The sequence below is a fragment of the Biomphalaria glabrata genome, chromosome 9, assembly GCF_947242115.1.
Source record: "Biomphalaria glabrata chromosome 9, xgBioGlab47.1, whole genome shotgun sequence".
In the NCBI taxonomy this organism is placed as follows: domain Eukaryota; kingdom Metazoa; phylum Mollusca; class Gastropoda; family Planorbidae; genus Biomphalaria; species Biomphalaria glabrata.
The window spans coordinates 2440757-2465076 of record NC_074719.1 but is presented as its reverse complement, the minus strand read 5'-3'; the positions used below and the strand labels follow the sequence as shown (position 1 = coordinate 2465076).

The following is a 24320-nucleotide window of genomic DNA, read 5'->3' as shown; positions in this document are numbered from 1 at the left end:
TTTTTTTTTCGTCATGTTTTCGTTTTCCTATATTGTAAATCTATGTCGATTTAATAAAATCTGTATTGACCTAGATCTAGTAAACTCTTGTGTAGTTTTACTAGTTTAAATGACACCTCATTGACCTAGATCTAGTAAACTCTTGTGTAGTTTTAATAGTTGAAATGACACCTCATTGACCTAGATCTAGTAAACTCTTGTGTAGTTTTACTAGTTTAAATGACACCTCATTGACCTAGATCTAGTAAACTCTTGTGTAGTTTTACTAGTTGAAATGACACCTCATTGACCTAGATCTAGTAAACTCTTGTGTAGTTTTAATAGTTTAAATGACACCTCATTGACCTAGATCTAGTAAACTCTTGTGTAGTTTTAATAGTTTAAATGACACCTCATTGACCTAGATCTAGTAAACTCTTGTGTAGTTTTAATAGTTTAAATGACACCTCATTGACCTAGATCTAGTAAACTCTCGTGTAGTTTTAATAGTTTAAATGACACCTCATTGACCTAGATCTAGTAAACTCTTGTGTAGTTTTACTAGTTGAAATGACACCTCATAGACCTAGATCTAGTAAACACTTGTGTAGTTTTAATAGTTTAAATGACACCTCATTGACCTAGATCTAGTAAACTCTTGTGTAGTTTTACTAGTTGAAATGACACCTCATTGACCTAGATCTAGTAAACTCTTGTGTAGTTTTAATAGTTTAAATGACACCTCATTGACCTAGATCTAGTAAACTCTTGTGTAGTTTTAATAGTTTAAATGACACCTCATTGACCTAGATCTAGTAAACTTTTGTGTAGTTTTAATAGTTTAAATGACACCTCATTGACCTAGATCTAGTAAACTCTTGTGTAGTTTTAATAGTTGAAATGACACCTCATTGACCTAGATCTAGTAAACATTTGTGTAGTTTTAATAGTTGAAATGACACCTCATTGACCTAGATCTAGTAAACTCTTGTGTAGTTTTAATAGTTTAAATGACACCTCATTGACCTAGATCTAGTAAACTCTCGTGTAGTTTTAATAGTTTAAATGACACCTCATTGACCTATATCTAGTAAACTCTTGTGTAGTTTTAATAGTTTAAATGACACCTCATTGACCTAGATCTAGTAAACTCTTGTGTAGTTTTAATAGTTTAAATGACACCTCATTGACCTAGATCTAGTAAACTCTTGTGTAGTTTTAATAGTTTAAATGACACCTCATTGACCTAGATCTAGTAAACTCTCGTGTAGTTTTAATAGTTTAAATGACACCTCATTGACCTAGATCTAGTAAACTCTCTTGTAGTTTTAATAGTTTAAATGACACCTCATTGACCTAGATCTAGTAAACTCTTGTGTAGTTTTAATAGTTTAAATGATACCTCATTGACCTAGATCTAGTAAACTCTTGTGTAGTTTTAATAGTTTAAATGACACCTCATTGACCTAGATCTAGTAAACTCTCGTGTAGTTTTAATAAAGTCTATGTCAAGACACCTCATTGACCTAAATCTAGAGTAACTTTACATACCCTAAGATCACCGCTATAATGTTAGAAATATTCATGACAAGTTTCATCAAGATTGGTCAAACGGTTTTGATTTCTATAAAGAACATACATACACCTTACAGTATACTTTATATATTAGATGAAAAAAACTTTATAATTGTTGACTTTTGAGTAAACCCCCTTTCTACATCCTTATCTTATCTTATAAGAAAAATACAGAGAGTTAACCAATGAATTCTGCAATGTCGTTGGTTTTCCTGGCTGGCTCAGGCAACCCATTCCATGCTCTAATAGCGCTAGGGAAGAAGGAGCATAGCCAGTACGTTACATCTTTATCCTATGCCCAGCTGTTGTACATTGTTTTTTTTTTCTCTAGATCTTTTGAAAGTCTTTCTCAATTTTTTTTTTCTTTCTATACATCCAACATGCTAGGCCTTCTTTTGTTGTGTTTATTAAGTCTGTCCGTCTCACATTTGTCAAAGTTTGCCTTATCTTTTGAATTTCATGATGGCATCCTCTTGTTCTCCGTTATTCTTATTTAAATTAGAATATATAATACATGGTTTAACATGGTCACGGCAGTCAAATTAAAGTTAATGGTTTGTTACGCTTTTAAAAGAAAATATTCTTTTGTTTGTTTTGCCCATTTCTCTTTTTTAAATATTCTATCTAACCCCATGGTGAAAGTGACCTATTGACAGAAATGGTGGGAGTCTACTACAGTTTAGAGCTGTACAATTGGGTCTCAAGTGAGTTGTATTTTGTGACCAGTTGGACAGCGGGATTAGCGGGAGAGCTTTACTGGCCATCACTTTGACCAAACAACATGGTCATAAAACTGTCATTTTTCTGTCTGTCTCTATTGTCCGATGTCCAGTCAACACCTCGATAGTTTTACGGATCAGGCTAGACTGTGAGAAAATGAGTGCTAGTGACCCGGCATGGAGTTTAGCTCCTACTCTAAGTTTAGTGACTTACTCACAGGTTATAAACCTGTCAAGAAGGTACGCTGAAGCGGGGAGGGGAGAGTTAATATGTCTGTTATGATAGTGATTCTCAGCTCAGGGGCCTCTAACTCTGGTCAGCTAGGGTGGACAGTTACCTCGGACTGACTTACACCCAACATGTTAATCTCGCTAGACAGTGTACAACGTCATCGTCGCATCTTATCTATGTGAGACATAGCGACTGGACGATAACTAACATACTGTCACATACATACATACATGTTCCATACGTGCTCTGTTTAACAATGCATGATTGTGTATGATAATGTTATGTATTATTACTTAGGATAATGTTATGTATTATTACTTAGGATAATGTTATGTATTATTACTTAGGATAATGTTATGTATTATTACTTAGGATAATGTTATGTATTATTACTAAATCAACTGCGTGCGTGCAACTGGTTTTCATCTCTACCACTATAACTAGATACTAATGTATCTATTTTAATCTATGTTTTAATATTACAAACAGATACAGTAGTATTATATATTTGCTTATCTTGCAATCATACTATTGAACTAAATGAATGTAAGATTTTAATTAGTCAAACAATTCAAACGCTGAGGCTCATGGGTCTGGCTTGGGGGAGGGGGGAAGCGAACGTCTGAAGGCTGTAGTAATGTATAATGCACACTTTGATCCCTAGCCTGTAAGTTAAATGAACATCTGAAGGCTGAAACAAAGTATAATGCACACTTTGATCCCTAGCCTATAAGTTATATGAACATCTGGAGGCTGTAGTAAAGTATAATGCACACTTTGATCTCTAGCCTATAAGTTATATGAACGTCTTCTGTAGTAAAGTATAATGCACACTTTGATCCCTAGCCTATAAGTTATATGAACATCTGGAGGCTGTAGTAAAGTATAATGCACACTTTGATCTCTAGCCTATAAGTTATATGAACGTCTTCTGTAGTAAAGTATAATGCAAACTTTGATCCCTAGCCTATAAGTTATATGAACGTCTTCTGTAGTAAAGTATAATGCACACTTTGATCCCTAGCCTATAAGTTATATGAACATCTTCTGTAGTAAAGTATAATGCACACTTTGATCTCTAGCCTATAAGTTATATGAACGTCTTCTGTAGTAAAGTATAATGCACACATTGATCCCTAGCCTATAAGATATATGAACATCGATTGAAGCATTGATTGGATGGGGAAGAAGGGTTCATTTTTTTATCCTCTGATATTTGAAATGAGTCAATACATCTTGATATAATATCTGTGTCTATATATTTGATCTATACCACTTCCTCTTAGATTGTATTATATAATATATTTGATGCGTTGAACTAAAACTAACAGGTCACTACGTTAGCCTGTGTCTGATGGTGCTATAAAATGTTCGCACCTCGCGTCCAACTCCTACTGTCAGCACAAGACTGGTACTGACCACCATCACGTGCCGTACAGTTTGAACAGGTCGAGTACTGACCGTGACCTGGGAGCCAGTAGTTCACACTGACACCTGGATGATGGCTCGTGCTGGCCCTATCGTCTGACTTCCAAACAACCGCTTGTTGTCTCTGTTACGTGTTCCTCTGTTGGCTCTTCTTCATGTTTCGATATGTTTTATAATCGCAAGAAATGTCTTTTTATTTTTCAAATTCTACGTTGGACAGAAATGATGTAGACGCTATTGTTGCATAGCAACAGGAAAGCATGGCCAAAACTAAAGTTTGTTTCGTTTTGCTTGATATTTACTCAATTTTAAAGAATCGGTTTGGGTTAATCTTTTTAAAACTTTTATTATCAGACTAGGGCCAGGGCCATTTACTCTACGCATTTCTATAGAAGTTTTGAATGGCTTGAATGTACACATGGATAAATATCTGCTTAAGCTGTTAGAACCTGTGTGCGTGTGTATGAAAAGGAAACAAATTCAACCTAATACAGAACTTAGGAAACGAAAGTAAACTCATCATGGTAAACAAAAGGTTTTTTTAACAGATCGGTGACCTAAATAAATGAAATTATAAACAATCGACAGCCAGAGTTGACCAACACATCGGCGTATCCAGCAAATGACTTTGATGTAGGTCTGTTTGCATGTTACTTATAGCCGCGAATGACTCGTCGATTGAATGAACGCAAGGGGAGGCTATTATTCTAATTGAAAACTTGTGTTTGTCAACTTACTGTTAGTATCAACATCATTGCTCGTAGTTGAACACATTTTGTTCCCCAGTCCAGGGAGACTACCCTTTGTCCCTAGAAATAAAGACTTGGTAATTCAGGCTGTGTTTGTGTTGGTATGAGAACTCTAACGTGGACTGACTACTCTAACCGTTGTAGAGCTAGACCTGTAATTAAACCTGCCACAGAAAGAAGAAGTGGCTATACATAAAACAATGATACCTTTATAGGCCTCTTCGACCTCCTTCCTCAGACATTTTCTCAGACGCGAATGTGGTGTGGGTTCGATCCTCATACTGGCTGATTAATGTTTCAGTGACTACTAAAATGATTAGTTGACTTTATTATTTGAACATAGACCTGGAATTTGTTGTTTTTTACAAAGCTTATACCAACTCTTTGTCTGGTAAAAAGCTTGTACACGTTATTTCTCCCACACACAATCTCGGATCAAGCAGAAATTTTGCACAATTATTTCTTCCACTTGATAACACAAGAATCAATAAAAAAATAATTAAATAGTTAATTAACTATCAGTAATTAACTTTTTTTTTGGTATCTCGAACAAGGGAGAGATATTTTACTTGACTGAAGTGGTGGTATAAACTGAATTAGTCCCCTTTATAGGCCGTCGTCTGAGGCTTAGTGAACATGAAACATGTTCATACGCTCTTCGCTAGCAGAGTGGTTACCGCGTTGGCTTGAGAAGCCATAGAAGACTGTAGCCCACGAGTTTGAATTCAGATCGTTGACTTAAAAAAAATACATTAAAAAAAAAAGCGATCACCCAGATACCCCGTTCTTTCTCACCCTCAGCCCTTTCCAACTGGTCCAGACAAGTGATAGGATCATAGCGTGTTTAGAAAGATAAAAGCATGAAATTGCGCTAAACAAAAACAATTGATAAAAATATTTCGATACACACATATTTATTATTCTTAGTCTAAATCTATTTCAAATTATGATCCCATGACTGATCCAAACTGAGAGTCCAAGAGAGTCTAACAAATGTAGAGACAGACGCCGCCTTGTTTCTTCTTCGTTGGAAGAGTAACAAGAAAGGAATTGAAGTTCTCGTCTTCAATGAAGCGGAAACACAAAAATAAAGCACGTAGCTAACCGTTGGATTTGATACACTCCGTGAAAATAGCATTTCAAAAAACTGAAGCGTAGAGCCATCGTGCCAATAGACAGGTTGAAAAAAACAAAAAAAACAGAAGTGATTGTGAACTCGCTACTCACGACGGGAGGTCACCAATGCACGTTCTGGAGCTGTCATATCACCCAGCCTACGCTTCTCATTGTTCTATTGTTGACCGTGAGCTCCTTGTCACGTGTAGAATTGGATGAGTGAGCAATTTTGTTATTAAGGGGGGGAGCGCCAAGAAGGCTATTTCTGTGGCAAGCCCGAGTCTGTCTTCTTCCAAGATGGTATTGGAACAAAATGAAAAAAAATATTTGATATGATCTGAGAGGGGTGGCGGGCCGTAAGGTGGACAAATGAGTGACCGTCACATCTGGCCAAACAATGAAACAATGGAAATGAATGTCAGCCTCATTCCTGCGTGTCCATTTGAATTATATTTTTTTTTTCAAGCCATCTTCTCATGCAGTTGTAGTGACATTTGAGTTGTCGATCTGGTGCTAGGAAATACTTATGGTTAAAAAATTAATTAAAGCCAGTTTTAATAATGTCTTCCATCATTAAGCACACAGCACTAGTTTAGATATCTTATGAACATTTGAGGAATTCTTTTTACTCGTTTAAGAAAGGTCTGTTTTCTTTCACTTTGTCGAGAATAGAATAGCGCTTGGTTTAGGGTGTCGTTATACAGGATAGCTTTATAGAAGTCTTTTTATCCCATAGAAGTCTATTAATTATGTTGCATACAAATGCAGGTATATGCTTATATACAATGCCGATATAAGCCTGGTAGTTATGTTCTATATGATGTACAGGAATATGCTTATACACAATGCCGATAGAAGCTTGGTAGTTATGTTCTATTTGATGTACAGGAATATGCTTATATACAATGCCGATAGAAGCCTCGTAGTTATGTTCTATTTGATGTACAGACATATGCTTATATACAATGTCGATAGAAGCCTGGTAGCTATGTTCTGTTTGATGTACAGGAATATGGACATATACAATGCCGATAGAAGCCTGGTAGTTATGTTCTATTTGATGTACTATGCTTATATACAATGCCGATAGAAGACTGGTAGTTATGTTCTATTTGATGTACTATGCTTATATACAATGCCGATAGAAGCCTGGTAGTTATGTTCTATTTGGAGGAGGGGAGGGGGTGGTGGAACTGACCATCAACGTATCTAGTCCTCCATTGTGTTTGCTTTTTAAATGGACACAGTCTTGTTCCACGGTGTCCATTGATCCGTTCATCTATCCGTACTACAGAATGCGGGCTCAAATTAGTTATCATAAACACATTAGCGGCTGATAGTGGACAGCAAACTGACCCCCCGCTGTTTCACTTTGTGTGTGTGTGTGTTCTACACAACAAAACGTGCACATTAAAAAATCATTAGCTATAAATGTCCACGGGTCCATTTTGTTTTTAGAGACTTTCTTTTTAAATACAAATCTTCACTGGAGACTTGCTCTTTATTATTCCACATTATCTGCTCTCTACCCTCCTGCCAGGACATAGGACCTTTACAGTTTCAGCATCCCTCTACCCTCCTACCAGGACATAGGACATCAACAATTTCAGCACGCTAACATCTCCAGAAGCGCCATCAAATATTCAACAAAATAAATTCTCACTCTTTCCACTTTTCCTTGCCTCGTATCGAAGAGTCTGATCAATCATTTTAAAGGCATTTCCGTCAACAAAATTCTATCAAACGATAATTATTAGATAAAAAGTTTGAGAAACTTTACATAACCGAACATATACACCCCTGGACTGCCTATCAAGGTTGTTTTTTTCTTGTTCGAAACTTCACTCGAGCAGAGTTGTATTAGCTGAGAGCCTAATAGCCGAATGGAAACCTCCTCATAGATACCACCATCCTCTGGTCTACCAAACAGATTACACCATATCGCATGAAAAATGCGCTGTAGAAAAGAAATTTAATTAAAAAAAAATCTTCTAACAGTAAAGTCTACATCTGACAAGACAAAACGGCATTAAATAATAAAAATTAAGGCTTATCTTCGAGTTTAAAGATAAAGGGACATTACTATAAGTGGATATGCATAAGGGCAAATTCCCATCTGGACGATTTAAATTCCCTTCACACCGTCTTCGGCAGTAGTTTCTCTTTTGGTAATAAACTATCCTGACCATATATGTTCAAAATTTGGACCAGACAGACAGCGTGACTTAATAAAAGCTTCTGTGAAAATACATCTAAACGCTTCTGTTTTGAAATAACGTAAGCTGGCGTAGATTAAAAATACATTTGAAAATAGTGTCAAAGAAAAAAGAACTTTGAAATCAAAGACACAAATAGCAAATTGTCCGTGCACCTACTAACACAGTTTATCTATTTAATACCACTTAAAAAAAAAGTGCGCTAAAGGTTAAGAAAAGCGTTGGTGGTGAATTATCCTGGAGGGGATTATTGGTGAATTAAAGGCGTGTCCGAATGTTGGACTACCCTATTATGCCTCTTTCGATCGCCCGCTGACCATAGCATCACTGACTCCCTGCGGTGAGATCGCCACGGTTCCTCGGTGACCAAGACAATAGTGAAAACTAAGTCGCGTGCTAACTGCCAGCGAGAGATGGACACAAATCTATGATGACAGTGGTCAAGCGCTGACATGTCCAGTGGCCATAATCATCATACCTTGTTGTAGTGGTCAGCGCACCTGTTTCAAACCTTACATTAGCGCGTGGAGTTTCTGTTACAACTGTGCTCGTACAGTGTCTTAGTTTGTTCCAGTGAACTGGACGAGTTGACCACTACATGACGTCACGGTATTTCTATTTGAGCAGGGGCCTTAACACGCGTAGACATTAACATCTGGACACATTATGAGTTCTTAATTATTCCAATCTCTCACCACTGGACGCAAGTTGACATGTCCTGTCAATAAATCTATTTGACTGCATTGAACATCTCGTCAATCATTGAACTTGTAGTTGAGAAATACCAGCAAATATTGCATAAACCAAATTTCACACTGAACCCCAATTATTCATATGAAAAAAAAGTAAATTCTAGAAATATTATAACTTTTTAGCGATGAATTTCTTTTGCTAAACACGAGAACTTGGCGCCATTACTTTGTTGTTTTTATATAAACTCTTGATTGTAATTCATTCTAAAGAACTCGGCCTTTGTGAAACTTTTTAATTTGAAGCTCTACGTAATCGTAAGGAAGTTTTGTCACATTGTCTATTTCCACGAAGATTTTTTGTGGAGCAAGAGATGTTTTAGATCTTTTTTTTCATTGTGTTGGGCTCGTTCTGAGTTTTTCTATTAATTTCTAATAATAACAATAAGGTTTGTCTTCGAGTCCGAAGATAATGAGGAATGCAGTAGTTCCTGTAGCTTTGCCTGCCTAGCTGCGACCTACATTTCTAATTGCACAATAAATGCTCTTTATGTTCATGTTTTGAAATCGGTGATATATTAAAAAAAGTAAAGTTCCCCCTTTCAGACCTTGTGGTCTATAGGGCAGATGATGTAAAGGTCATCTGTTTCTGTGGCCTACGGTTAACGAGGGTGTCATGTGGCCAGCACAACGACCAACCGCCTTTACTTTTCCCTAACTAATGTCAGGTACCCATTAGAGCTGGGTGGACTCAGAGGCGCCCAAAGATCCCGAAATTAAAATCCAATGTTCACCAGGATTCGAACCCCGGTCCCCGGTTCGGAAGCCAAGCGCTTTACCGCTCAGCCACCGCGCCTCCCGGTGATATATTACTTGCATAAAATTCACAATAAATGTTTGAGTGACGCTATGGTAGGTAGGAATGTGCATTTCTTTTGATGTCATTTGAATATTTTGTTGTCTACTGCACAACAATAAGACTCATTCTCTCGAGGATCTTTTTTTTTTTAAATTAATATGTATATTTTATCTTTTCTAGTATAATTTTAATGTGAAAGTTATCTATTTGAACAAAAAATCTGTTAAGGCCCTAAAACTTTGTACACTCTTTCTAATTCGTTCGTGGCATCAGTCCAAGACTGTCCAGCGTTACCTCGGCAGATGGTCAGCACGTGTCAAACCTGAATCGTTAGCTGAACGAAGCGATACTTTTTGTCCACTTCTTCAAACATAGTTTTTGGCACGGCTCTGACCAGGAAAGGGTCATTTTATTTTTATTCAAACCGTACGAGCTAAGCTATCATATTGATGACGAGTCTCTATTCGCCCCAAGGACTAGTAAATGTTGTTTGTTAAGGAGTTTTTGTTTAAATAATTATTTTTAATGGTTGCCTTCCAAATGTCACGTGATGGAATGGGGAAAAGCAGTTATTATAACATTATGTTTCTTTATTACCTTTTTGTTGTGGAGATACCTGGCTAAAACATTGGTCGGTCTTAGGATATGACACAAAAGTTGGACCATTTCAGCACAATCCCATATTTTTTGTGTAGAGTCATTTCCCCCTTTCTCTTAGAAGAGAAAAAAAAAACCAACGTTATGATCACGTGACGCTCTCACTAAAAGGAGGTAAAAAAGGGAATATGCTATCCATTTCAAAGCGTTATTAATCTTTTGGCCTCCAATATTAGGCCAGGCTGTGTCCTCGTGTCACGTGATGCCATTGTGTCCAGCTAAACGTTTAATCTTTCCTGCCATCCCTCATACCACGTCCAGCTTTCACCTTCCCTTCCACTCACACAGGCGCACACACAGAGACACACAAATTATCAGACTCACACACACAAAAAGACAGACTCACACTTTTTGAGGGCTCTACCTTTTTGTTTTCTCCTGTCATATTTTCTTCTGGTGTCTGTATGCGTGTGTGTGTGCGCGCGCGAGTGTTTGTGTGCGAGTGTGCTCACGGGGGCGCCAGCGCCTCATTCACATTTCATCATCCTGGTCCAGAAATTCTAGATGGTGTTAAATCCCCATGACCTTTTTTCCCCCGTTTTGTCCGAGACTTGGAGAAGATGAAACGTGATGGAACTCGATACGCCCAAATACAAATATGACATTTATTCGTGTAGACTTGTGACTGCTGTACATCTGTTGCTAGGAAGTTAGATCTGTTTCTACATCAGTCCTTGAAATGGTGAACTTATTCGTGTGTCTATATCAGGGGCGGATTCAAGTCAAGAGAGTTTATTGAGGCCGCTACCCTCTTTTGAATTCTTAAACGAAAAAGCACTTGAATAATGCTTTAAAAAAATGGCATATTCTATATAGTGGTGGCCGAGGAGTGAAGCGATTGGCTTTCGAACCGAGGTGTCTCGGGTTCAAATATCGGTGAACAGGCCAACTGGGATTTTGAATTTCAGAGTTTTTCAGTACCCCCAACTCTGGTTGGGTCGTTGTGCCGTTGTGTTGGCCACGTGACACCTTCGCGAACCGTTGACCACCTTTACATCGTCTGCCTCAAAAATCCCAAGGTCTGAAAGGAGCAATTTACATTTTTTAAAAACTATATATTGTATGCATAGTTTTTTTTTAAAAGTTAGTTTTTAAGTATTTTCTTAGTGGCCCCCTCTCCCCTTGAATGTTGAAATTATGATCAACTTATCTACAGATTGTGTATAAATCTGCTACTTTAATGTCGTACAATGACGACACAGTATTGTCGTAAAAAATGTCCATAAGCGGTTCTCATTTAGTCCCCTCAGATCTCTTCGTTGCTCGGTTATCTTATCTTATAAAATACAGACGTTACTTCAAAAAAGAAAATGATTACGTCCTACGCGTGTTCCTATGACAATCTACTCATACATGTTAATCAATGACTTAAATTCTGCCAAATCATAAGTTTTCCTGGCTAGATCAGGCAACCCATTCCATGCTCTAATAGCACTAGGGAAGAAGGAGCATTTGTACAAATTTGTCCTAGTATATGGGACGAGGAATGTGCCTTTATCTTTGTGTCTTTCAGAGTATTTGATTAGGTTTAGTTTTTGTATTTGACGATTATGGTTCAATGTTTTATGTATAATTGCTACTTTACTTTTAAGTCTTCTATCCTGAAGGCTTGGTGTGTGTGGTTGGGGGTGGGGGAGATTGTGTTCACGTAGACACAAAGTTTATTGTAAATATATGCGGATCAAATTAGGTCTCTAGCTCAGTCAAGAAAATGTACACACGAGCCTCCTGTATTGTGGTGTGTAAACATGTTTGACTTGTTTGTTTTATGTGTCAAGTGCTGATCTGTCTTGTTTATTTTGATAGTTGTTTGTTGACTTTAGGATAACTGACCACTCTCTGGTGTGAACTACAGGCCACCAAATCTCTCACTGTAACACTGCTATCTCCGCCGCACACTTGTGCCACTGGTCAGTTTTTATCTAGCCAGACCACTGCACGGGCCCATTGGTTTCCGAAGAACAAAAAAAAAAAAGCCTTTTAGTTAACTCAAGAGAGGAAAGAAACGACGCTTAATCAGAGGCGGCGACACTATTTGTTACTTGGCCACTGTTTGACAGGGGGTTCTAACTTACTGAAGCACTGGTCTGGTCCTCTCCGTAGTTTCCCTTGAACAAATTAGAACCTTTCCAATTAAGCCCGCAGTTTGTGTTAGAAGTTGTTTTGGCGTCTCGGAGATAAGTGCCCGGATAAGCGGACACTGTTGTCACTGGTTGTTGTGGTACAAACCTGGAGATAACTGGACGTGTCAGCAGCCACTGGTGTCACGGGATCCCAGGGATCACGTTGAGTCACGGCAACGAAAAAGTAAATGTCACAATTCAAAACGTGACGCAATGTCACAATTCAAAACGTGACGCAACACAGGTCTTATGTTTCCGACCCACTATAACACACTCACACTTAGAAGAGAGTTCGAGATTTTTAAAAATAGTTCCTTAAAGTTTCCATAAATAGTGCCTTAAATAGTTCCTTAAAGTTTCCTTAAATAGTTCCTTAAATAGTTCCTTTTGGTTCCTTAAATAGTTCCTTTGTTGGGGAAAACTGGTACAGGCCCATTTTGTTATTTCAAAAAAAAAAAGATTGCTGTCAAATGGAAAGAATACCCTATTTCCCAAGTAACCAACAAAGAGGAAATGAGTGTAGTGCATGTTATTGTGCCATTTAAACAAGTTGTTTGAGTCGTAAAAATTGTTGTCTATTGAAAACTAAGTCTTAAAAATTGTTGTGTATTGAAAATTAAGTCTTAAAAATTGTTGTGTATTGAAAATTAAGTCTTAAAAATTGTTGTGTATTAACTCTTTCTCTCCTAACTGACGATACCAGCGTTGATTCCACCAGAATGTGGTAAATAATTACGGTGAGAAAGTGTTAAATCGTGCGTCTTGCCATCTTTTTAAAGACGTTATTTGCGTTTCTGCTGTGTACTGCGCCCTGCTATCTTTGTGGTGCTCACCTTACGTCAGGCATGTTATTGTAGAAGCAGCGTGCTGTCCAGCGAGTGACAGGCTTATCCTAGTGCCAGATCGCTGGGTGTTTGTTTTAAGGTTTCTCTCTTGTCCCACTGTTCCAGACCCCCCCCCCCACACCTTATGGGCACACGCCTTAGATAAGTGGCTTATGGGGGGCGCGTGCGAGTTGAGTAACTTAAATCCTAAGGTAAACATAAAGGGCTTCTAGATTGAACACTGAGGGCAATTTCTTCCTTCTGAAGCATGGCGTCTCAAAATTGTTAGAAGTTGAAATGGAATTTTGGGATTCGGGGAATCATAGTTACCAGAAACTAGTGCAGTAATTGTATGTAGCTTGCGTATGCAAGATTTAGATGACATAGTGAGACCAGTTTAATGTAGGAGTTGGGTTTTTACAGCAAGACATTGATATTTTCTTAGAAACTATAACGTAATGTTTGATCTTTGACCTCATGTCACTTTTGTCATTTACTGCCAAGAAGTCCTCGTTCTGGATGTTTCACGGCCAGTGTTCTACTTTGTGTTTCACGCCAGAGTGTCCGATTATTATTATGGCTTTTATATAGCGCTACTTTCATGCTTATAGCATGCTCAGAGCGCTTCGGTCCAATCTCAGTTGTGGATCAGAAGGGGGGAGGGGGTATCTAGGAGTTGGTTTTCCGTGCTGCCTTTAGACGCTCAGTAAACACAACTCTGCCCGAGTCCGATGGGTCAGCAATAATAGTATCGAGTTACTGGAGTAGAAACAATAGTGAAATTTAACGAAGCACCGAGTGTCTTCTTCAAATTTTGTCTTCCTTCTATTCTAGCCACTTTTCAATAGATCTAGATGGAGTGATTGCAAGCTGTACCTGGCACGTGATTTGTGTCAGTGTTACCTCACAGGTAGGAGAGAAATGTCATAGATCCATGCTGTCAGTCTTACCCCCCCCCCCTTTTCCTTTCATCCCTCCTCTTAGCAGAACTATGACACTTGTAAAAAAAAATATTCTTTGTGACGTAAACTGACGTATTGGAGTTGGTCTACTTTCATTTTTTATGCCCACCCCTTCTCTCTCTCTCCCTCTCTCTCCCCCCCTCTCTCTCTCTCTCTCTCTCTGCACACACATGCAGTCAATGACACAAATCGTCTGTAGAAGTATATCCTCTGTGCCCTGCAGTTCATAACAAGACGCTATCCTTTGTTGGGTAACCGCCTTAATATGTGGCAGTGTTTTCATTTGTCTGTAGGGGGAGAGAACACAAAATACAAATACGAAGTAGGAAAGGTGGTCCTCTTTTTTTTTTTTTTTTTTTTTTGGTTGGTGGGATTTGGGGGGGGGGGGGGAGAAACACCTGTCTTCTTGTGTTTAGTTTTCCTGGCTTCTCATTGGCTGCTCAGATTTGAATTGAATGCCTTCCCTCCCCTGCTATCTTTTGTATTACCTCTTGCACCCCTCCCCCCCCTTTTATTTTTATTTAATTCCTTGTTCATTTTTTTTTCATACCTGTGTAAAAGTTACCTATACAAATGTAATCGAATGAACTCAAAGTGAATAGAATTTTTTGTTTCGAAGTGGTATAATGAACATGGGAATGTGTAGAAGACCAACCGATGGTCACTCCTTGTATGATCTGGTCATTTATAGATTTATCTCTTCCTCGTTCACTCTGTTTATATCTTGCTCTTTTAATCTCTCTTTCTTTCTTTCCATTTCAACCTCTCTCTCTCTGTCTCTCTCTCTCTCTCTCTCTGTCTCTCTCTCTCTCTGTATGTTTGTAAATGTTTTACATGTTTCGGATGTTCCTTCAGAGTTGAAGATAATTACTTCCTAGTCCAAACCTCCCGCAGGACGACGGGGGATGGGAGCGGGCAGGGTTTGAACCCGGGACCATCGATAAATCTGAACGACAGTCCAGCGTGCAAACCGCACGACCAGGCAGCCATCCTCTATCTTTGTATGTCTCTCTTTCTGTATCTCATTTTTTTTCCTCTTTATCTTTTGTTTTTGTTTCTTTCTCTTTCCTTCTTTTTCATTCCCCATTTCTCTCCCTCTCTCTCTCTCTCTCTTTTTATATTCACATATTTTGTTCTATTTATTTCTTTCCTTCTTTCTGTTTTTTTAGCTTTCCTTTTTTCCATTCCCCCCACCCACTCTTCTCTCTCTCTCTCTCTCTCTCTCGGTTTTTGGTTGACACATACAGTTGAAATCAAAATAAATGGTTTCCATTGTTCCAGTTGAAAAGAACACTTCATAAAAACTGACATGAATTACTTCCTCTTGTTTCCTGTCCATTTACATTTTATGTGTCGCTTCTCTCTTGCTCGGAATTCTGATTTCATTGGAAACTTTTCACAAAATCTTTTTTCTTTGCAGCTCACAATAACACTTCTATATTGTTGTTGCAATCTTATTGCAAAATCTTGTCCACCGAAAACACAAAAGTCCCCTGTATATTATAACTGAGTTTTAATCCTTGAATAACTTGCTCTCAGAACGAAATGAAAGTATTAACTCTTTTTCTCCTAGCTGACGATACCAGCGTTGATTCCACCAGAATGTGGTAAATAATTACGGAGAGAAAGAGTTAAACCTTCTTAAGGGGAGGTATCCCTAGAGAAAATTGAGTTTTAGGTCTAGCATATCGATTTTTAACTAATAACATAATTAAATAGATCAATCATTTTTCTTTACATTACAATCATTTTTATTCCTTAAATAGTGTGTCTAAAACATGTTTTTTTAATGTTTTTGTAAGGGCTATGAGACAAAATCTTAATAAAATTTATACTTTAAAGTCATTTTTCTCAAAATGTTAGTTTTTGCACATGTCATTGTGCTTTAATAAGAATTTCTCCTAAACTACTTGATAGATTTTGATGAAATTTGAAACACTTCTTAAGGACATCATTAACTTTACTCGTACAATGATTTTTTTTCAATATTTTATCTACTTTTTTTTAAAAAGTATTTTTAATTAATATTTATCCTGTTTTTTTTAGGTCTAAAAAATACTAAAAATTCAAAATTTGTAAAAAATGTAACATACTTAAATCTTTAATTCTGACGTTGTATCAATTTAGAGGATCCTTTTTTCTTATCTTTTAATTTAATTTCATGTATTTCTAATCAATAGTTTTTACAAAATTCAGAGTTTTAATTTGTATACAATAAACAATATGGCCGCCGTTACCATGGCAACCATCATTCAAAAAAATATTTTTAGCATTATTTATTTTAGAATTTCATTATATGTTACCATAACAAATTTCAAAGGCCTAGCTTCAGAAATAACAAAAATAAGATTTTCAGGGATACCTCCCCTTAACATCTACTTCAGTGTCAACCGTGGGGCAATCTTTGCTCTTATTTGGGTTCAATTAGATGTAGTGGTCAATTTAAACAATTTCTATTTAAAACTCTTAAGTTACTTAACTCTGGACAACTGAGTTATAATCCTATCTATAATAAACTTGTGTGCGAATACAACTTGAAGGATCAGATCAATGAAGTACCTACTCCAGTGTTTCACGTTTGCATTGTTTCACTCAGGGGATGGGATACAAGAGCTTCAGATTTAATGGTCAGCTTATAGAAATCCCTTTCTATTCTATTCGTAGTTTTACCATCCACCACCCTTCTCCCTTTTCTCGTGTCCATAATAGAATATCACGTGATACACATGGGTAGATTTGTCGTAAGTTACAGCGTACCATCTGTGGGCATTGAGAGTAGGGAGGAGCGGGGGGGAAGGGGGGTAGATGATATCTCTCTGCCATAACATGGAGTAGCCTTGATCTGTATTGTAGTGGTGGGGCCTGCACCAGATGTAGCTGAGAGCACTTGAGTCCATTCTTCTAAGGTACAGTTCTTACTGTCATTCATCACGATATGCGGCCCTCGTCCTCTCCTCGTAGTCTATTCACAGCACGCTTTAACGTCCACTCGTGTCCCTCAATACGCAAGGCCATTGTCCGAGAACTTGAAAAAATCAAAAATTAGGTGATAAAAAGTTAACAAGTTGTGTGCGTGTGTGTGAGAGAGAGAGAAAGAGAGAGGGTTAAGGTTCTTGTGAGGGAGCAGTACAAGGTACTAACTAGATCGGTAACGCCCCTTGCATTTGTCTCACCTCCGCTTTCTCCCCCTGCTCGCCTTAGATCACAGGTCCGAGTTGAGTGACCAGTGCATCCCTCACATTGTTACCTCCGCAACTCATAAATAATTCATGCGAGTGACTACTGGTCAATAAATCTGGGGAGATAGCACGGGGATGCTGGACACCTCAAACCCCTTGTGGCCGAATAGGAAGAGCCACCGGTCAGTAGATCAATAGTTCAAACGGCCAGAGCAGTGTCCCTCTCATTCACGTTTCAATGTTTTATTGTCCTAGTCAGTGGACGCTCTCCAATAGATCAGCGCTCTAACAAGACCGATGTGACATAATAAACTGTATTTCTGTTTTGAGGAAACATACGAAGACAATGGATTGTAAAATTTAACACAAATAAATAGCTACTAAACATATATGGCTCCTCATATCTAAAAATAGTATATTAATAAAAATAAATAAAATAAAATAATAAAAATTGTTGTTGTTCTTTTCAAAGTTTATTTAACTTACTATAACACACAAAACAAACCTGTTAACGGATCCACTTCTTGACCATATAACACTGTTGAACAGTCTCGTGTTCGTATGTCCGTCGCACTAATATAACATTTGTTTATCGATGACTATGCTAGGATGTGTATCTCGTAATTGGTGAAGATCGGGTTGAATAAAGGAAGGAGGGAAGAAATGAGCCGAACCTTACGTTATGTAATTCGGAAATAAAAACACTTTCATTGGTATAAGGTCACTAGCGTGGGTCGGGTCGGTGCATTCTCTATGCATGTACATTGTTTGATTGGGAAAAAAAAAAGGGGGGGGGGATATCTTGTCCATTGTATAGAATAATGTAGGACATTTTCTTTTTAAATCTAGTACATTTTGCTATCTTTTAAAAAAATATTGTTAACTATAGCTTCAATGTTTTCCCATTTCGTTTGCAGGCCATTTGAAGTTATCAGCATATTGGAATGTTGGCCTCCTGACTGTCCATGGTAAGTTATCTAGAAGCTCAAATACAGTCATATGTTATGTATATTCTAAACCGCACTTGTAAATACTATGGCCGCGGGGGTGTTTCAAACAAACTTGTGAGCGGCTAGTCAATTTAATTAATTGTTATTCAATTAGTTTTCTGGTAATTGGGCTCATGCATAAATGTTTCCAATTTAATTTTAATAGAGTATGATGTTATCGTTTAGTTGCAAGTAGTTTACTTAAAAAGTAGAACTTCAAAACTTCATAATCATTTTTAGGGGCGTAGCTAGGAATTTTCCATCATTTGGTTGCCCGTGGGGGGGGGGACTTGACCTCTTTGGGGGGGGCCCTGGATTTTGCGTAATGTTCAATGTAAAAACACTCATTTTGAGGCCCCCACAAGTGGGGTCAGGGGGGATTTTCAAATTCTCCTCCCCCCACCCTAGCTACGCCACTGAATCATTTGTTACTCAACTAAGACGCTTGTCCAGTTGTTTGGTTCCTATAGTGCGGAGAGTAGTTCTATTAAAAGCATAAAGTATCTTTATTATGCTATCTTTATTTGATAGAACTATTTAGCTACTAAACCATTTGGACTTCTTAAACAACAAACGTAATTAAAATGTATTGGGAGAAAGAGAGACAAAAAAACAACAACACAAAATTGTCGCTATAGGTAGACATCTCTAAGAGGCGTATTCTTCTATAATTAAATTATGGCATTATTTTGTCCATTAGTATCTCTTCATGTTCTGCCATTAATGCATGTCGTCTGCTCTGTCCCCAGTCATACAGGCCAGGTGTCTGTCCTCTGCCTGGGCTTCCCATTGTGACTCTTACGTCAAGGTGAGTACCTAGCTTGACCCTCAAGCACGCACGCACATGCGCACATCTCTCCCTCTCTCTCACAAGCTAAATCTGAAAGCGTCCCCTTGGTTATCTGGCTCATTAAATATCCAGCTTGTAGCCTTATCCCGTCCTGTCATCACGCTTAGCTGACTACTACATCACCCGGAAGTCGGGGGACCCTTTGATTGTACCAGGACCATTCTCAAACTGTGTGGGACCCAGTCACTGGTGCATTACGTGGTTATCTGGAGCAACACTGATAGAACAAAACTAGAACTCAGTAGCAACGCTATAAAAAAAAAAGGGATATGAGAGGGAGGGGGTTACAGCTGGGTGTTGTAGAACTGGGAATCCTTTTAAAAAAAAACTATGACACAATAAACCCTTCACCACTGAACTATATAATACAAGAAACATTATGTACTGTTTCAACCTTGTCATAACCAACGTCCTTTCTCCCTCGGCCATTAGTTTGTATTTTAAAAAAGCTTTCTTTTAAATGTTTAAATAAATATTGACACACTTTGATTTAAAACACCAAGTTACTTAACTCTGGACACTCTAAATTACTTAACTCTGGACAACTGAGTTATAATCCTATAATAAATTTGTGTTAGAATACAAAGTGAAGGATCAGATCAATGAAGTACCTACTCCAGTGTTTCACGTTTGCATTGTTTCACTCAGGGGATGGGATACAAGAGCTTCAGATTTAATGGTCAGCTTATAGAAATCTCTATTCTACTGGTCGTTTTACCACCCACCACCCTTCCCCATTCTCTCGTGTCCATAATAGAAGATCACGTGATACATTACTGCGTACCATCTGTGGGCGTTGAGAGGAGATGGGGTGGGAGAAAGATCAGTATATAGATCAGTGATTTTATTCACACTTGTTTTTCTAATAGCATCAAAGAGCTCTCTCTTATCCAACATTAACTCTTAGTATGACACATAACAACTGTATCTCTTCCATCTAGAGTACATGCAGGTCCATGCGTTTTTATTAGGATTTAAAGAGTTAAATAACATAATAGTCCATTTTGAGTTAATTCGCAACGAAACAAGAAAAACTAGATAAACAATGAATGGAATTTTCTGTAGTCCTATGCTATAGATGTAATGTGTTGTATAGAAATCTATGTAGTCATATGCTATAGATGTAATGTGTTGTATAGAAATCTATGTAGTCATATGCTATAGATCCAGTGTATTGTATGGAAATCTATGTAGTCCTATGCTATAGATCTAATGTATTGTATAGAAATCTATGTAGTCCTATGCTATAGATCCAGTGTATTGTATGGAAATCTATGTAGTCCTATGCTATAGATCTAATGTATTGTATTGAAATCTATGTAGTCCTATGCTATAGATCTAATGTATTGTATAGAAATCTATGTAGTCCTATGCTATAGATCCAGTGTATTGTATGGAAATCTATGTAGTCCTATGTTATAGATCTAATGTATTGTATGGAAATCTATGTAGTCCTATGCTATAGATGTAATGTATTGTATAGAAATATATGTAGTCCTATGCTAAAGATGTAATGTGTTGTATAGAAATCTATGTAGTCCTATGTTATAGATCTAATGTATTGTATGGAAATCTATGTAGTCCTATGCTATAGATCTAATGTATTGTATTGAAATCGATGTAGTCCTATGCTATAGATCTAATGTATTGTATGGAAATCTATGTAGTCCTATGCTATAGATCTAATGTATTGTATGGAAATCTATGTAGTCCTATGTTATAGATCTAATGTATTGTATAGAAATCTATGTAGTCCTATGCTATAGATGTAATGTATTGTATAGAAATCTATGTAGTTCTATGCTATAGATGTAATGTGTTGTATAGAAATCTATGTAGTCCTATGTTATAGATCTAATGTATTGTATTGAAATCTATGTAGTCCTATGTTATAGATCTAGTGTATTGTATTGAAATCTATGTAGTCCTATGTTATAGATCTAGTGTATTGTATTGAAATCTATGTAGTCCTATGTTATAGATCTAGTGTATTGTATTGAAATCTATGTAGTCCTATGTTATAGATCTAGTGTATTGTTTTGAAATCTATGTAGTCCTATGCTATAGATCTAGTGTATTGTATTGAAATCTATGTAGTCATATGCTATAGATCTAGTGTATTGTATAGAAATCTATGTAGTCCTATGTTATAGATCTAGTGTATTGTTTTGAAATCTATGTAGTCCTATGTTATAGATCTAGTGTATTGTATTGAAATCTATGTAGTCCTATGTTATAGATCTAGTGTATTGTTTTGAAATCTATGTAGTCCTATGCTATAGATCTAGTGTATTGTATTGAAATCTATGTAGTCATATGCTATAGATCTAGTGTATTGTATAGAAATCTATGTAGTCCTATGTTATAGATCTAGTGTATTGTTTTGAAATCTATGTAGTCCTATGTTATAGATCTAGTGTATTGTATTGAAATCTATGTAGTCCTATGTTATAGATCTAGTGTATTGTTTTGAAATCTATGTAGTCCTATGTTATAGATCTAATGTATTGTATTGAAATCTATGTAGTCCTATGTTATAGATCTAATGTATTGTATTGAAATCTATGTAGTCCTATGCTATAGATCTAGTGTATTGTATGGAAATCTATGTAGTCCTATGTTATAGATCTAGTGTATTGTATTGAAATCTATGTAGTCCTATGCTATAGATCTAATGTATTGTATTGAAATCTATGTAGTCCTATGTTATAGATCTAGTGTATTGTATGGAAATCTATGTAGTCCTATGTTATAGATCTAATGTATTGTATTGAAATCTATGTAGTCCTATGTTATAGATCTAATGTATTGTATTGAAATCTATGTAGTCCTATGTTATAGATCTAGTGTATTGTATGGAAATCTATGTAGTCCTATGCTATAGATCTAATGTATTGTATTGAAATCTATGTAGTCCTATGCTATAGATCTAGTGTATTGTATGGAAATCTATGTAGTCCTATGTTATAGATCTAGTGTATTGTATTGAAATCTATGTAGTCCTATGCTATAGATCTAATGTATTGTATTGAAATCTATGTAGTCCTATGTTATAGATCTAGTGTATTGTTTTGAAATCTATGTAGTCCTATGCTATAGATCTAGTGTATTGTATTGAAATCTATGTAGTCCTATGTTATAGATCTAGTGTATTGTTTTGAAATCTATGTAGTCCTATGCTATAGATCTAGTGTATTGTATGGAAATCTATGTAGTCCTATGTTATAGATCTAGTGTATTGTTTTGAAATCTATGTAGTCCTATGTTATAGATCTAATGTATTGTATTGAAATCTATGTAGTCCTATGCTATAGATCTAGTGTATTGTATTGAAATCTATGTAGTCCTATGTTATAGATCTAGTGTATTGTATTGAAATCTATGTAGTCCTATGTTATAGATCTAGTGTATTGTATTGAAATCTATGTAGTCCTATGTTATAGATCTAGTGTATTGTATTGAAATCTATGTAGTCATATGCTATAGATCTAGTGTATTGTATAGAAATCTATGTAGTCCTATGTTATAGATCTAGTGTATTGTTTTGAAATCTATGTAGTCCTATGTTATAGATCTAGTGTATTGTATTGAAATCTATGTAGTCCTATGTTATAGATCTAGTGTATTGTATTGAAATCTATGTAGTCCTATGTTATAGATCTAGTGTATTGTTTTGAAATCTATGTAGTCCTATGCTATAGATCTAGTGTATTGTATTGAAATCTATGTAGTCCTATGTTATAGATCTAGTGTATTGTATTGAAATCTATGTAGTCCTATGTTATAGATCTAGTGTATTGTATTGAAATCTATGTAGTCCTATGTTATAGATCTAGTGTATTGTATTGAAATCTATGTAGTAGTATGTTATAGATCTAGTGTATTGTTTTGAAATCTATGTAGTCATATGTTATAGATCTAGTGTATTGTATGGAAATCTATGTAGTCCTATGCTATAGATCTAATGTATTGTATTGAAATCTATGTAGTCCTATGCTATAGATCTAATGTATTGTATTGAAATCTATGTAGTCCTATGCTATAGATCTAGTGTATTGTATTGAAATCTATGTAGTCCTATGTTATAGATCTAGTGTATTGTATTGAAATCTATGTAGTCCTATGCTATAGATCTAATGTATTGTATTGAAATCTATGTAGTCCTATGCTATAGATCTAGTGTATTGTTTTGAAATCTATGTAGTCCTATGTTATAGATCTAATGTATTGTATTGAAATCTATGTAGTCCTATGCTATAGATCTAGTGTATTGTTTTGAAATCTATGTAGTCCTATGCTATAGATCTAATGTATTGTATTGAAATCTATGTAGTCCTATGCTATAGATCTAATGTATTGTATTGAAATCTATGTAGTCCTATGCTATAGATCTAGTGTATTGTTTTGAAATCTATGTAGTCCTATGCTATAGATCTAATGTATTGTATTGAAATCTATGTAGTCCTATGCTATAGATCTAGTGTATTGTTTTGAAATCTATGTAGTCCTATGCTATAGATCTAATGTATTGTATTGAAATCTATGTAGTCCTATGCTATAGATCTAGTGTATTGTTTTGAAATCTATGTAGTCCTATGCTATAGATCTAATCACGCTAGTGTATTGTTAACTGTCTCTGTGTGTGTTTGACCACCAGATGTCTCTGGTACCCGACGAAAGCAGACGAACACGATGCAAAACCCAAGTCCAACTCACCAGCAACAACCCGGTGTACGATGAGAAATTCTCTATGTAAGTTAACAGTGGGTCATTTTTAAAATGGAGGTGGGGCAATGAGGGGGATCAACAAATCAATGTACACCTACAAGTGTACGTACGTTGTTGTTTTCTGTAACTACACATATTATCTACTAGCAAGTTCATACAACTCTGCATACAGAGAGAATAACAATTTCTAAATGGGAAATAAAATGAGACCGCTATTGATTGAATAGTCTGGAGTCAGGTGTGTGGAGGACAAGTAGCTCCCGAGTTTGAATCCTGAATTCCATTAGTTAATCTGATGTAAAAATGTAAAAGCATTATGGCAATGTGATGGCCATATAATATCCTAGTTCAATAAATAGAGGGTCATCCTTTCAAGAGAGCGATCGGTATCTAAGTTAAATTGTACAATTGGTTGAAAACAAAAGTTATATAGTAATAGAGGAACA

General features: G+C 36.5%; 1 protein-coding gene across 2 annotated transcripts in view; it reads left to right on the top strand.

Annotated features, from left to right (window-relative positions):
- The window catches only part of LOC106061993 (uncharacterized), an 83916-nt gene that overhangs the window by 38267 nt on the left and 21329 nt on the right, over positions 1-24320 (top strand). For both annotated transcript variants that reach the window (XM_056040537.1, XM_056040536.1), the window contains exons 4-6: positions 18225-18275; positions 19046-19104; positions 23804-23898. In XM_056040537.1, coding sequence (XP_055896512.1) covers positions 18225-18275; positions 19046-19104; positions 23804-23898 — 205 coding nt within the window. The remainder of the gene's footprint in view (positions 1-18224; positions 18276-19045; positions 19105-23803; positions 23899-24320) is intronic.